This window comes from Dermacentor albipictus, chromosome 4 (genome assembly GCF_038994185.2).
Source record: "Dermacentor albipictus isolate Rhodes 1998 colony chromosome 4, USDA_Dalb.pri_finalv2, whole genome shotgun sequence".
Lineage (NCBI taxonomy): Eukaryota > Metazoa > Arthropoda > Arachnida > Ixodida > Ixodidae > Dermacentor > Dermacentor albipictus.
In genome coordinates, this window is record NC_091824.1 from 37,143,331 (window position 1) to 37,159,700 (window position 16,370).

The following is a 16,370-nucleotide window of genomic DNA, read 5'->3' on the forward strand; positions in this document are numbered from 1 at the left end:
CATTTTACACCTTTGCTCCTGGAAGTGAGCCCTTCGAGACCATTCAGAAGCTCATCGAAGGTTAGAAACATGTCAATGCGTCTAAAACTCAGATCAGGATTAATTTGCACCATTGATGCTGTTCCCTCACCGCTGCAGCGCTGCACTGCGTATATGCAGTGAGAGTCTTTCGGGCTCCTCCCGCCCCCCCCCCCCTCAATACGTGCCTGTCGTGTACTTTTACGTGGGTACGTGTTAAAGAACCCTAGGTGGGCAAAATTATTCCGCTGTCCCAGAGCCAAGGCGTCATCACTATCAGTACTTTGTTTGGCCCGTAAACCCACTGAACTTTCTTCACTATATGCTCGTGGCAAATAGTGCTTCATGACAACTGAAGCGTTCATTCGCGGTAGCAAAGAGGTAAATAAGTTGAGCGCGAGAGTGGGAAAAAACAATTACGCCGATTTCCAGAGTGCGTAGGAGCTGCATGATTTCTTTTTTCCTGCACGCCATGTGTCGCCTGTCTCTACCGCAACTTCGCGACTTCTCGTGCTACAGCTTGTCTGCTGATCATTTTTTGCGTTATCAAACAAAGGACCAGAAAGGCACATTTTTTTTAAGAACAACTGCAAGAGAGGAAGCTCTGGCACTGCTTTGGTTAGTTGGCATATGGCAACGATGGCTAGCACATGGACTTTTTCTTGTCTTCGTGCTTGTGGTTTGAGACGTTCTTTCCGGCGCTGTTTATGACGCATAATTTTTCTAAAGTTCTGCGTCATAATATTTCTTTATAAACGCCTGAAAACAATATGTCTCCTCGGATATGGACCAACATTGCTAATTATTGCATCTATAAATCTATCTTTTGTTCAAAATGGTCAACTTACAAAGAGACGAGGCTGCTTCAAGCCCGAAGGGTGAAGTTTAGATACATCTCTCTAGTACCAAGCACTCAATGGCTGGATTGTCATGCGTGCAACTTCCGTAGACAATTGCACTTGTGTTCTATCCAGTCGTTCCTGCAGCAAACCTTATGCAAAGTGTCTGTTGTAAAGAGACAACAATGCTGATCAATGACAAAGGTTTTCGATTGAATCACGCACCTACCAAGCACGAAGCATGTGTGGCGTCTATAAAAAAACTTTACTTCATAGACAACTAACATTCTTAATAATATTTTATAAATAAAAGTTTCTTTAATCTGAATACGTAAAATGAGCCGTCGAGCGCATTCAAAACACTATGAAACACACTTCCTTTTCTGCATAGTCGACTACACATGCTGGTTTTGTTTTTGTATCAGGCTCAAGTAGTTGCAACGATACTTGAGAAACCGCCTGCAGTAAAATAGAAAAGGTTTCATTGAAGCTATTCTTCTTCTATTGCAATAGGAATTATAAGAACGATTGAGGCGCATTTAGGACATCGCCATTGTCATGGACCTCGTGCTGGCATGGCAAATAGCGCTAAGAAGACATGGGCGGACCTAATAACAAGTGTCGCAAACTTCTCATGTCCATCCCTGTCTTTTTTAGTTTAATTTGATTTCTCAGTATGACAGAGCGACGGCCTTAGATGTCGTGCTGTACTGCTATCGACGACGCATGCGCGGCACGTGCGGGGAGGATTAGGAGTCCTCCAGAGACGCGAAGTGCACTTGGCTCCAAAAACCACGAAGTAGACGTATACCCTCAAGCTGCGCCCAAAGGCTCGGCCGGAGCGAGGGTTGCTTTGTGGCTTCCACTGCTGGCACGAGCGTGGCGCGCATTCACATTGGCCTTCCTGCTGGAGCTGTGTGCATACCAAACCCCGACGCATACACTGGTGTGAGCGGAACGGGCAATAAACGTGAAGTTAAATTTCTCATCTTTTCATTGGGGCGGTGACGACAAACGCCGACGATCTTCCGTCGCTTTCATCTCGTGCGCCATCGAGGCACTTGTGACGCTTGTAACACGGCTGCCGGCATTTCCCATCGCACCAGCGTTGGGAATTGCCTGGTACATGCGGGGACGCTGTTCGTGTTGCGCAGGGACACGAACAGTGTCGGAACAGTGTCGGGTGCTGCGTCCTGCCATCTCGCCTCTACGTGGAGTTAGAACGCCATTTGACGACTTGCAACGTTTCGCCTTCGGGTGAAGTTGCCAGTGCTCTTCCTTTTTTTTCACACCGCAGCTGTAAAAGGGACCACGGAAACGCAGAATCGGGCCCGTGTGTAGACACAAAACTATCATCATCAGGATCAGCTCCAGCGTCTTCCACAGCGCCTTCGCGCGGTAGCGCCCCTCAGCGCTACCGCGTGAAGGCGCTCGTGCCACACTTCCCACGTTCGTGGTGGGCACTAATGAATGAATTAATTAATTAATGATACACATATACGCAACCAATCTCACAGCGAAGCTGTTAAGGCTAGTTCCCCGAGGACTGTGTGCGTGTGTAAACACAAAACTCCCCATAAGTGGGCCGATACCGAAGATAGTGCAATACCGGGTCGACTCACGCCTAAGGTGCAGTTCGCCGTTAAGGAACTCACATGCACAGCTTCGCTGGTCATCCTTCTTCACAGAGTTGAAGGGCACTGAGTTTTTTTCTTCTTGTGCTCTTCCTTTGTAGTCGCGGTATTCCTCGCTCAAGTGAACAAGTCGCTGGAGGAAAGCAAGCAGATCATCGCGTTCTGGACCAAAATAAAGGACATGGGCAACTACTCCAAGAACTCCGTGAGCTCAGGTAAGTTCCTGCCAATGTGTCACTGCCAGAAGACCGCGGTACAGTCCGCTTCACTATTACACTATGTCCCACTATGTCGTCTGTGGATATAATTCGAGACCTATAAAACGGCTGTGCATGTGGTATCCAAAAAAAAAGGCGTTGCAAACCATTCTTATCACTTTTCCGTTCGGTTGCAGAACGACTGCTCCGTTGTGCTACGCGAAAACCGTAAATTTGTGCTGCAGCCAGATAAAAGTGACAATGGATCATCTGTAAATTATTATTTAGGCAGTGTCACCTAATAAAGCTGGTATGTGTATAGACGGCGTATGAGCACGTAGTAAGCACTTCGTTTTGCATTCTTTCGCGCCTTTCTGGCGCTTAAAACTTAAAAAAAAGCTCAACTCAAAATAACCTAAACATTGGTGAGTCAAGTTCTTTGACGCACGTACCAGTAGTTAGGCGCGTCCGCATGTGCTGAAAAATGCGCGTGCGTGAGCGGCAATATTTTTCTGCCGCTGTGCGTATGGGTCTCGGGGCTAATTTTCGAAGACAAGAACTTCTTAGCCGACTTCAGAAGGATTTAGCGCATGTCGGACCTGAGTACCTTGTAAGCACTTCTAGAAAGAAGCCGTCGGTAAGGGGACTTCTAGATCACGTATGAACACGGAAATTGTGTTAAATGACACTTCGGCATGCAGAAAATACGTAGAGATAGCCATCGTCTAAAAATGTAATAGAAAGCCACATAGCATAAGCCAATCAGTCGTGGTGATGGATCTTTTTCACTATAGGCCCCCTGCAGTGGCTACAAGGTCTTTATGGGCCCCTGTCAGCTTCAGTAAATTTGCCAGAACCAAAAACAAAGACAAAAAATACTGACGGTGCCCACCTCGCCAATTATTTGCAGACTTCATTTTCCCACCGTGTGGATTTCAAACTGCTACATCGATGCATTTCGATATAGAATTAAAGGACGTATTTCTCGAAACTCGTGTTAACCATTTATTACGCCAAGTAAACATACAAGAAGGAACGTTTACTTCTTATCTAAATGTGCACCACACATCGAGAATAAGTATGACAAATGACAGTAAAGCAATATTTTGTGGAAGGTTTTTGAGTTATATGCTGAAAACACCAGGCAGAAAACTGGAAGTTGGCTTCATCTGAAGCCACCTATGCCTTCGTTAAGAATTTGAACGGACAGCTCTCGTCATATGTGAACCACAGCTGTACATTTAATTTGCTTTACATCCCGTCTATAACAACTGCAGCCGATGATCCAGCAGCAGTCTATCTCCTCTGCCAACGCTTTCAAAAGAAACTGCGTCACCTGCAAAACTTTTTCTCGCTCGTCCTGTATGCCTGCTCAAACCAGCAAATGACGCTTGCAGCCTGTCATTCAGCCTTCGCCGAATACATTTAGGAATAAACTTTGTAGACAATACCGAACAGGCAACCCCCGCCAATAAAGGGTTATGAGCAGCATTTATGCTCAACAAATTTTCTAACATGGACATGTGCCGCAAAGTGCATAAGTACATGGCTAATTATTCAATTAATTCCACAGCTAATATCAACCTGCGATATGTTGTACGAGTAACCCTCAGGTATTGAACAACTTTACCTGCAGTACGTATAAATTTAATTAGTGCTTTCATTCGGGACAATTTGCATGGCACACGCACCCAAAATTAATTCAAGCTAGTTACTCGCTTACTGTGCTGCAGATCCGGGCACGATTCTTCGTCGTGACCAAACTCTTTTAAAGGTTAGAATAAAACCGCCTTCCCCTTATATATCGCCGTTTTTATTTTTTCCTGGGTATGCTAGATCTTTTTTATTCTTATTACTTATGCGAGAGGCATACTGTTGCACGTATTCTGCGCCGATTTTCAGCTGTTAGCATGACACCCAGGATAGTTTCTCGAGTACCATGTTGCAGGCGCAAGTTCCATTCCTCACAAAATACTAAATTTTCCCAGTTTCTTTGTTCACTGTGATAGGAATTGTACGTACGTTCAAAGCTAAATTTCGTCGTCGTTGTCACCGTTGGCGTCACCGTGGGGCTTCGCGTATATCTAGGTATACGTATGCGATATGCTTATCCATTCCGTATATGCAGGTTTTATTCCTACACTATTCAAACACTAAAGTTGCTCACACACGGTCTTCTGTTCTTTACTAAGTTATTACTCAGAACTTTGTGAATGGCAGTCCACAAACAAATGTCATGACACATAATATTTGCAGCGTACGCTCTTTATCTTAAATTTCCTGAGACTATTAAGCATTAAAAGTGCAGAACCATGTCATTTCTCGAACCTACGATGTAATTTTACTGTGTGACTTTTTATGGGCAGCGTAGTGGGCCTGTTCGATGTCATTACAGGCCGTACATGGCGTAGTAAAGCTTTTAAAAGTGCCCTAAAATTTGGCGAACCGGAATTAGAACACCGTACGAGAAGTTCTGGCACAACGCTAAACATTGCTATCGCAGTCATCGCTTCGGCTTTTGTGCGAAACTCCTAATTTTTTAATCCATTTTTTATACTCCATTTTTATACTCCATTTTTCAAAAACTCAATTTTTTATACCAAACGCCGCCCGCCAGGATGAAATGGGTTGTACTAGTTATCGAATGCTATCGCATTAAAGCTCCTCAAACTAGTCGAACGCTTCTGCAACAAACGCTTCTAATGCAAAATGACCTGTTTACCGAAGGATTGATCCTGTCACGGCCGAATGCCTATCTTTCATACTTGTTGTGAACGCCTCTACAACAGAGACCACTGCAACGAATTTGCGTGTACAACGAAGTTATTCAGGCGTTCCCGAAGGGTAATTTGTTGCTTAAAGAGATCCTGAACCGCCTCTCGGGCTTGGTAAAATAACATAATCCGCAGGTAGCATACGCTGCTGTGAACATCTCAACCAAGTTTTGCTGTCGTACGCGGAGCATGCAGCTCGCAAGCGAATCGCGAATTCATCTTCCTCTCAAACGCTCTCTTTTTAACATAAGGCCCTGTGCTCAATCTATTCTGGACGCTTTATTTCGTCATCAGAGGCTTTATTTTGTCATTCCCTTAGGCGGCTGCTATTGGCCGATAGCTTACATCAAGCTGCGGTCGGCTACATGGCGCAGATACCGCGGCCGCTGTGGGTTGCGGCCACGAGTCCAATGACTAAGCGGGCTCTCTGAGCACAACCGCTTTTGCCTTATGTTTAGCGCGTCGTAGGCTCCAAAGGCGGAAGTCGTGGCCTCTACGTTAACATCCAAAATGAAATTTGAACTGCGCGCCACGGTGACATTCAGAAGGCGAAGCGCTGTGGGCAGGCCCCACTGCGCCGTAGCATTCGCAGTGCAAGATATTGAAGAGGGAATGGGAGCACAGCGGAGGCCGTGTATGATTGCCAATAACTCCGCTTTTGCTGAACGCACTGAAGTATTTTTCTGCGGCAAAGTATTTCTCAAATAGCCTATTTTCACTTCGAATGCCTTTGTCCACTTCGATAAAAAGTAGTTCAGGGCGCCTTTAACAACGAACGCCGTGTGCCGTCACTGTCACGTGACCGAGGTACGCTCTGCATTACTGCTGACCGCAGCACTAAATTTCACGACGAGCGTTGCCGATGTCAAAAGTAGTCCCGCTACACTGATCCAGAAATCGGTAAATTCGTACGCTGTTTGTTGTAACGTGGGTGCAACGGCTGACGAATACGTCGCAGTTGAAAACGACGTGACTATACAACCATAACTGACGACCGACGACGTCTTCAAAGCCATCAAGGGCGGAAAGGACGCGAATACCAACAAAAGGCAGTAAGGTTTGTCGCAGTCGCACATTCTATCAGAGGAGGTTTTCACAAGAAAATTAGGTACTTCCTTTGCTATATATGTCTTAAATTCCAGGTTCAATAAATTTTCTTTTGTTGAACGTACTTAGCATGATCTATTGCGAGCGGTACGATGCTCAGCGAACTGACTTGTATACCGAAGGATCTTGGAGGTGGTGAACACTTCGTTGTAAGGGCGCTTGACTGAACTGTAATTCAACCTAATTTATGTGCCCTTATTCAGGCCTTGTTTCATATTTACGAGGTATTTCCATTACTTTCAAGTGTTAACGTCCATGAAACATACTCTTAATGTGGCCAAACTGCCAAAAATTTTTCATTAAATTCTGAGGTATTACGTGCCAAAACCAAGATATCTTTCTGAGGCGCGCCGTAGTGAAGAACTCCGGATTAATTTCGAGCACACGGTATTCTTTAACGTGCGCATGTGCCATATGTACGGTACACGGGCGTTTTCACCTTTCAGACCAATACAAATAAGGCCGCCGCGGCCGCGATTTCCACCCGCGCCCTCGGTGCTTGCAGTGGCTGCCTCGTTGTAATCAACATCCCCCGATTGTCTATATTCATAAAATTTACCACTTCAACTTATTGCACTCTAAGTGAACAGCTTTTAACATATCCGTCTACATTGCGATCCCGTTTTGATTAATGCTTGTATGTCACTGTGCCGTCTTGCGGCACAGATTTATGCCTCGATTCTTATCCTCCGAGAAGTGGGAAGGGTAGAGGGAACAAAAGCAGGCAAATGCATTGAAACCAACTGATTACATTGATCGCCACTATTCAGGACAAAAAAAGCTTCAATATTGCTGTGCGCACCATGTTTTGTTAAACTTCACATTGCTATACATATTTGTTTATTCTTCCATATCTGTCTGTAACGAGGCTTTTGTGTCAATCAGTTAATAATTAAAACATTTATGATTTTACGGGGCATTTCATGGTGCAGCTGACGCCCTCTTTATGCCTTTTAGATGCTTAGTAAGAGCAGCCAGCATAAATGCGCCAAGACATCGATCATTTCATGTGTCCTGCAGAGCGGTGGCTGCGCGCAATTCGCCGTGGGTCCCAGCCGTCGGCGGCGGCCGAGGACAGCGTCTACGCGCGCCCCCTGGCGCTGACGTTGCTCACGCGCCTGCTGAGCGTCAGCGGAGGCGTGGTGGCGGTGCGCCGGCTCCTCTGGTGGGGGTTGGTGCGCGAGCTGGCGCCGTACGCCAGCGGGCGCTACCTGCCCAGCGACTCGCAGGCGCTGGACCACTTCTGCGTGCGCCGGGTGGCCGCCAAGCTGGAGCTCGCCATCAGGGCCGTCCACCTGTTCAGAGGTCGGTGGCCGTGTGACGGCTTCGCTGGCCAGCACGCGGTTTCTTGCGGGCGGGCAGAAACGAATACGCTATGAGCGCTTGTCATAAAATATCCTGCGGTGCTTCCGGCGAGGTGTCTACATATATTAGGTGGATTTGTTTTGCTCCGCAGCAGGTATATGAGGAAGCCTTTTCAGAAATCATTTCACATTAGGACTGGTAAGCGATGATCCACCGAAATTCAGATGCTACAATGGCGTATATTCAACGAAAATGTGGACCCCACCGCTGCGTAAGACAGACAGCAGTGCCGAAGCGATCAATAAGGTAGTCCAAGTATTGTCCTGACGATTCAAGCTTCGTGGAGAAGCACATAGGTGGCATTGCAACTGATCACTTATACGCGTAGTGCACCGCCTACAGAGGCTAACAAAGGCGCCACCGGTGGCCACCTAACGGGCGCGTTCGAAAGCATTCTCAGGAGCAGCAACAAACGACACCTTGCAGCAAGGGCGGCTGAAAAAAGCTCGCGGCTGCGATTTCTCCTTTGTTCGGCTGCCAGACTGCTGCTTCTGCGGTGGCAGCTGCAGGAAAGACACGGGCGTCTCCGAGGGCGGACACGTACGCGCTGCTACTCGAGTTTGCGACAACCCATAGTCCGAATGCGCGTGCCAGGTTCGTCCAACAGACAGGCGTAACAAAGCCCATTTACTAAGTGGAGCTTGTGTTACGTAGACATTACGCTTTTTTGACTAAAGCGATATCAGGATGGTTTCTTCTTCTATTCTACCCTGGCCGCATTACTGTTTCTGTGCGTCAATAATTAGAACACATCGTTAATGCAGACCTATATCTCCATTGACTAAGCACAGCGTAATGCCAGAAAACGTTGTAGTGATCTTGCTATCGCTGATTACACGTGACTTCGCCGAATAACCTCATGAAGAGCGATTGTGAATGGAAATGCCTACTACCATCAACGAGGCCCTCAAAAGCACGGGCGAATAGAAGAGCGAGTTAACGGTGCACCGCCGATGCAGTTCCGCTGCGCACGTCGACCACCTGCCATTTCCGTTTGTGCTTTCTTAATTTGAAATTCTCTTAGTGACCTTAACGTATAAAGCTAAAACCTTACCAACTTCAGAGTATTTTGTTTCGAGTGCTTTCGAGTGTTAGCAAAAAATTAAAATGATCTCAAGGTGCTCTCATAACAGATATTCAGCTATCGAACAAAGCATTCTTCGTGGTAAGTCTTTTGAGGCAGCAGCATAATTTAATGACTTCAGAAAAATGACGCAAGTTTTTCACTGAGAATTCCAGCAGCAGCATCATATGCAGCTGCAGTAACCACATTATCGAAGATGTACTCTGGCGAAAAAGAATGAAGCTGTTAAAATACTATTTTCCTGTAATCCTTCCCATAATACACAGTGTACTTTAACCTCGCTACAAGTGACAATTCTGCGTGAAGCAACTAGCAACAGTTCAACATTGGCGATGTCACGTAGCAAATAGGCCCAAGAATATCGAACAGCTGGTGCGACAACTTAGTTCTATAAAGCTTGTTGTCTAGCCAGTTGGTTCATACTGCGAGTAAATAAATATGATTCGCAAAGTTCAACACAACGACCTAGTAAAGGACAAGCGCTTGTTCGTGTCCCTCACTATACGCCCTTGTGTTGAATTTTGCGCAGTACATTTATTTCCTGGCGACAATTTAACGCATAACACCAGTAGTATAAGTGCTTGCAAGCCACAACAGCTTTAACACACAACACGATGCACTCGTGCACCCTAGCTAGAGCAACACGCAAAGCAGCAAATGCTAGAAGCGGCAAACGGCTTTCAAAATCTAAGCAAAATGTCCTTAACAGTTGTGCTGCTCAGCAGACAAACCGAACCAATACATGGGTTCGCCGTGGTCAACTTCGTCGCTTACCCGCAAGAGCATCAAGTACAACAAACACCGGAAGGACAAATAGAAAGCGTGGCAACAATAAGCTCCCCGTCGAACGACGGCGATCCATGGCTGCCATCACTTTCACACATGAGGAGTCGCGGGGAAAGAGTAGGACCGTGTCGTCGGCGAGTTTTTTGTAGGTATTTGAGCACCCCACCACACAATGATGGTTCTGCGATATGCCTTGAATCTTCGGCTGCCGCACACGTGCCACTATTCACTCCGAAAAGGTGTATCAAACGGGGACGTAGGAGCAGCAACGCAGAAATCTATACCATAACATGAAGAACCAGCTTTAGAGAAGGGAAACTTTTCCTTCCACAGTGGTACGAAAATAAGCAGCGGAAGCGCATGGGACTTACGTTGGTGTACGACAGATGGCACTGCTCAAACAAAAAGCTTAAAGCCTTTAAAAAAGCTGAAATGCAGTTTTTTTAGAGCAAAATTTAGCGTAGCCTCTTTTCACGGGTAGCGGTCGCTGGTATGCGCCGTGCTCGCCCTAGTGGCTATGCGGCATGCCTCATTGCCTTGGCTGCCGCGTAGCTGGTGCGTACCAATTGCCGGGAGACCAATCAGCCTCTACTCACGCCCATACAAACAAGCCACAAGTGAGTGAACAGAACGTGCGACTTTATTGGCACAAGATAAGCTGTGCACCTCCTCTTTCAAGAGCAGAACTGAAACGGCATTGCATGTCGAGATACGCTGGAATCACGACGCGAGCTCGTAAACAACTCACCTTCGTCGTCGCACATGGTGGTCTGGTTACTTCAAGGGGTGCACGGTAGTGCGATTAAAAGACAGGACAAAAGAAGACACACAGGGACACATCTTTTAATCGAGATACCGGACGCCCCTTGAAGATGCATTACCAACAAGCCTACATTGCAACCCTCGTGGTCTGGTAAAGAGCGACAACCAGCAGCGCAAGCAGATTGGACAGTGTCCCACCTGTTTGCACCGAAAGTGACCGTTGAAGATGAGCAACTTGCATTGCGAAGCAGTCGGGTGACACAGGCATCTGCTGCCGCATGCTGCAGCCGACACAGCCACATGGACTACCTGGCAATTTAGCGTTAACTGCTTTCCAACCTACGCGTTTCTTTTCTTTCGGGGGTCGCTAATGTGTCGTTCATAATTGGTGCCCCAGTGTGTTTCAACATGGACATGTCGTTTTCCTGGGCATCACCTTCGGAAGCCACATTTGTGGGCTTTTCTACCTATGTGGCTATCAATTTCGTACACTTCTGACCATGTAAGCACGTACGTTTGTTTCGGTTCATCCCGAATCACGACGGAGGAAGTGCAGTGGCACAATTTGTCGACGGCTGTATAGCAGGAAAGGACGAACGGGGAGCACCAATTACGGTGTGTGTAAATTGGGAATCTATGTCACTGTGTGGACTGCAGGAGCAGGTGCTTGCCTCGAGAGACTGCTTGCCAATACAAGTGACCATGCCCCCACATCTGGGAAACGTAACACAGCGACCACGACCAGGTTGGACAGCAGCGAAACCGTATTCTGCAATCGATCACTTTAGTGTAGCTTGTGCAAAAACCCAGGCTATCGAGCAAGAAGAGTAATCCTGAACGAGATTAGGAATAAAATATGGAACTCAGAAAGCTTCCGTCTAGCTCATATAGATGACTGTACCGTTGAAGCAATTCTGACTTCTTACCGCGAAGACCGCGGCAGATCCAATGAAGAAGACGAAAAACAGAGGACCTAGTTGCGGCACTGGAGGCTGGAGCCGTTGTTGCCATTAACTCAGGTGCTGTGTAAGCTGAAATATTATGAGATAGGCCTTCCAGCCACTCGAACAGTGAGTAGATCGAACAAATGGCTGAACGCATCAATTTAGTTTGCATGCGCTAATTAAGGCGTTCTCCTATTCGGGCTAGGTGAGCAGCTGAGCCGAGTTCCAAATTTGCTTGCAACTATGACTTGGGCGAAAGAGGTGGAGAAATCCCTTTAGGTGGATCCTGGCGTGGTACTTGCTTCAGATTGACAGCCGTTTCACGCTGCTCTTGTTGAGGGGCGTTTGGGTGTGTATCTTGCTTTTTCGGCCTCCACGGATGCTTGTACGCGCGGCGGCTGCAATATTGGTCATTATGAAATTGAGGCCCACTCCTGCTATGTTCTCGTGATCCATAGCGAAATGTTGGCATGCATGGACAGCATGTTGTAGGGTTTGGGATTTTGGCCTCGAAGGCTTTGAAGGCCTTTTCAAGCGACTTGCTGCGAGTTGAGCGTGGTACTCGAGCCTTCCGTCGAAACCGTGTGGCATTTCGGACCTCACGGCAGCCCGGGTGAGACCCGGCATGCCTTTCCGTCACAGTTGCGGCACTCCGGCGTTTCGTGGTATCCGCCGGTGCTCGTAGGTGGCGTGGCTTGCCAGATGTTGCGCAACAGACGCTGTTAGGCCAGACGTCGTGCTTGTGGCCTGTCCCGTGGCATTTTGTGCAAACACTGGCACCCGGATGAAATACAGCATTTATTAGCAACGGTAGGCCACTTAGCGTGGGAATGTGTGTGTTTCAAAGGTGACGACGTTTATTTTGCCAAGAGCATCGAGCGGCCGTGCTGCCACCGTTTTTCGCGCGTACGGCAAAAAATGTTGATACGACAGCCGTTTGCACCAGTTCCGTTCGTTTGGTGGTCTTCTAACGTATAGGTGAAAGTGGAGCGTCTTATTTCCGGTGGTGTTGGCGGTCAAGATCTGGGAAACGTGAGTGGCGTCCGCAGTGTTATTTTGGAACTGTAATGGAGTTTACAGTCATCTGGGGCCGTATTCTGAAACGTTCGCCTTCCGCGATAGTTTCGCCGCCGCGATATTTACATTCTATAAATCAAGCTGCTGCTTACCCGTGGCGTCAGCAGGCACTACCAACACGCGCACTCGAGCGTACCATGCGAGTGCTCCGTCAGCTGATTGAACTGCTCGTGTTGTGATCAACGGCCTTCTCTACACTATGGAATTTTTGGTGCTATGTTCTTGTTCCCACGATCTTATTTTGGGCTGAGACTTCCCTTCCGCTAATAACGCCGTCATCGACTGTTCTCGTGCTGGAGTGGAATTTCGAACGCTGTGTCCCCACTCCTGCTCGTGAACCTGAAGATAAAATATTTGTTTCCGAAGACGTTACAATTCTACCACACTCTTCTGCCCTTGCCAAAGTGTCATGCAACATTTTTCCTGATGCCAGCGTACTTTTTACGCCATCTGCAATTCTCGCTCGTCGCAAATGTTCCCCGCCGCCTTTCGCTCTTTTGGACGTTCATGTCGGCGGCAGCAGACTGCTCGTCACCAACCGATTGTCCTGTCTTCTCGCTTTGCTTCATGGGGAGTGCGTTGGCCGTGCCCAGTGTGTCGACCCTGCTGCCATCACTCACATGCCAACTAGTCCCATCGTCACTCATGAGGTCGCCGGAGTGACCTGTAACCCCGCGCAGGAGCCGACTTCGCCCGATGTTTTACATAGATCCATCGCCGACACCTTGACTGCTTCACAACGCGCCCAGCTTCTACGCCTTCTCGACAAGTTCCGTTCGTCTTTCGACTGCCAGCATGTTCCCTTGGGCCGCGCGTCAACTGTTTGTCATCGCATCGGCACGGGTACCAGTGCACCACTGCGACAAAGACCATATCGTGTATCCGCGACAGAGCGCCGTGTTCATCATCATCATCATCATCATCATCATCAGCAGCAGCAGCAGCAGCAGCAGCCTGGTTACGCCCACTGCAGGGCAAAGGCCTCTCCCATACTTCTCCAACAACCCCGGTCATGTACTAATTGTGGCCATGCCGTCCATGCAAACTTCTTAATCTCATCCGCCCACCTAACTTTGTGCCGCCCCCTGCTACGCTCCCTTCCCTTGGGATCCAGTCCGTAACCCTTAATGACCATCGGGTATCTTCCCTCCTCATTATATGTCCTGTCCATTCCCATTTCTTTTTCTTGATTTCAACTAAGATGTCCTTAACTCGCGTTTGTTCCCTCACCCAATCTGCTCTTTTCTTATCCCTTAACGTTACACCTATCATTCTTCTTTCCATAGAAGAATGATAGGTTAGGTGCCACGGGAGCATGCCGCCAGCGATACCCCTGAATGCTTCTTAACCTCTCGCATCCCCAACACGCTCCCAAGCACCCGTCTTTCTTAAAATTTTGTTTTCCTCTTTCTTGTTCTTTCTCTCCCTTTTTTCTGTCTTGGTGTCACCCTGGCTTCCCCCCCTTTTTTTCTTTTTTTTCTCTGCCTTTCTTTCTTTTCTTTTCTCTCCACGCTCCCGCTCTCCCGCTCTTGTCCCCCCGTCTTGGGAACGAAGCTCACAGACGTCGGACGACAGCGCTCGTTTCCTCTGAAGTCTCTCTCTTTAAAACCAGCCGCCAGCGACAACACCCGCACGTGACGTCACTGCACTAACCCTTTAAAAATAACATGCCGAGGATGATGAGGCCGCCTTTGACGAAGATAGGTCCGCCTATCGAAACGTTGGCCAGCCTTTCTGAGGCACCTTATCCCTGTTTACAATCTTCATACCACAGTGTGCTATTCCATCTGTCAGTCCCTTTCTTGTTTTTGGACCGTTACGGAGAAGGAATGTTTGGCCATAATCTGGGCACTTGGTAAATTTCGACCCTACTTTGTTGGCTGTCCACGTTGAAAGACCCCTCAGGTCGATTAGCTCGCTGGGCTTTGCGGTTGCAAGATTTCAACGTTCGCGTTGTCTACAGGTCTGGCCGCCGCCACACCGATGCCGACGCGCTTTCCCGTTCGCCCGCGTCAACCGAAAGCGACGCCTGCCTCTCTGCCACTGACCAAGTACTTTCGTTCCTAGCAGGCTGCGACATGGCTTCGGAGCAAAGCAAGGATGCCTGGATTAGTACTCTTATCCGCTTCCTTTCAAACCCGTCAAATGCTCCTTCACCATCTCGAGCTTTGCGCCGTCAAGCATCTCACTTCGAAATTCGGGATGGACTTCTCTATCGCCGGAATTACGCCTCTGACGTCCGCAAGTGGTTGCTGGTCATACCTCGACATCTTCGTGGTGAAATATGGCCTGCCTTCCGTACTGACCCGCAGTGTGCACATGCGGGTGTCTTCAAGATGTACACTCTGCTTCGCTCCATGTTTTATTGGCGCAGCATGTACACCTTTGTGTGCAAGTACATTCGGTCGTGCCCTCAGTGCCAACGCCGCAATGTTCCATCTCAGCATGTCTCTGCTCTACTCCAGCCAATCCCATGTCCTACCAGGCCTTTCGATCGCATTGGCAGTGACCTGTGTGGACCCCTTCCGAGCACGGCTTTCGGGAACCACTGGAAAGTCGTGGTCATCGACCATTTGACTCATTACGCAGAAACAGCCGCTCTGCCTGCTGCCACCGCTCGTGATATAGCATCCTTCCTCCTGAAAAACCTTATTCTCCGTCATGGTGCACCTCGCGAACTTTTGAGTGATAGAGGACGTGTCTGCCTCTCCGAAGTCGTAAACGCGCTCCTTGCTGAATGTCGCATCGTTCATCGCACCACCACCACCTACCATCCTCAAACTAATGGTCTAACGCAAAGATTTAACCACACCCATGGTGACATGCTCTCCAAATACGTCGCCTTTGATCACAGTGATTGGGGCCTCATTTTGCCATTTATCACGTTCGCCTACAATACTGCACCACAGGCGACCACAAACTTCTCCCCATTCTTCCGCTTGTATGGCCGCGAACCTTCGACTACCCTCGACACCATTCTTCCGTACAGACCCGACTCATCTGAATGTACGCCCACCTCTGAAGCTGCCCGCTGCGCAGAGGAATGCCGTCAGCTCGCCCGTTCCTTTACAGCCGTCGACCAATAGCAACAAAAGCCTCGGCGCCCGCATTGTCACTTTCTGCCGGACTCCCTTGTGTGGCTTTGGGTTCCCGCCGTTCCTGCTGGGCTCTCATCCAAGCTTGTATCGAAGTATCAAGGACCCTACCGTGTTGTAGCGCAAACATCGCCTGTGAACTATATTGTCGAGCCTGTCACGCCACCTGCGGACCAACGATGTTGTGGTCGTGAAACCGTCCACGTACAATGCCTGAAGCTGTATTACGACCCCATGATTCTGTGTTCACCATGAGTCGCCAGGATGGCTCCTTTTCCTATAGGGGGCGATTGTAGTGAAGAGGAATGCCCGGCGCTGCAGACACATCGCCAGTCGTCCGGGAGGCGCGAGCTCGAGATTGCCTGAGCTGCTCTGGTTAAGACACACTGCCTGCTGCTCTGTTGGACCGTATTCATATTAGAATATGTATTACCGGTACAGATGCCTCTGCCAGGTATTTCCATACCATAGGCTTCTGTACCTTTCTTTGAGAAAATTCAAGAAAAATAAAACATCTCAATCTGAAACGCGTGTTAAAGATTTATGCGAGCCCATTTGCAAGAGCTTTCAAGTTTTCACTGCAAGGGGTTTTCTCAGTAGTAAGAGGCTTACTGCAAAGAAACCAACTTCGAACAAAATCTATACGTTGTGTCACTCTAAATTCACAGACAGTATATCGGTGCCTAGG

The 16,370-nt window shown here is 48.3% G+C and overlaps 1 protein-coding gene across 2 annotated transcripts in view; it reads left to right on the forward strand.

Annotated features, from left to right (window-relative positions):
• The window catches only part of LOC135916731 (neprilysin-1-like), a 110,115-nt gene that overhangs the window by 24,493 nt on the left and 69,252 nt on the right, over positions 1–16,370 (forward strand). For both annotated transcript variants that reach the window (XM_065450181.2, XM_065450182.1), the window contains exons 6-7: positions 2,593–2,706; positions 7,590–7,874. In XM_065450181.2, the coding sequence (XP_065306253.1) occupies positions 2,593–2,706; positions 7,590–7,874 (399 nt within the window). The remainder of the gene's footprint in view (positions 1–2,592; positions 2,707–7,589; positions 7,875–16,370) is intronic.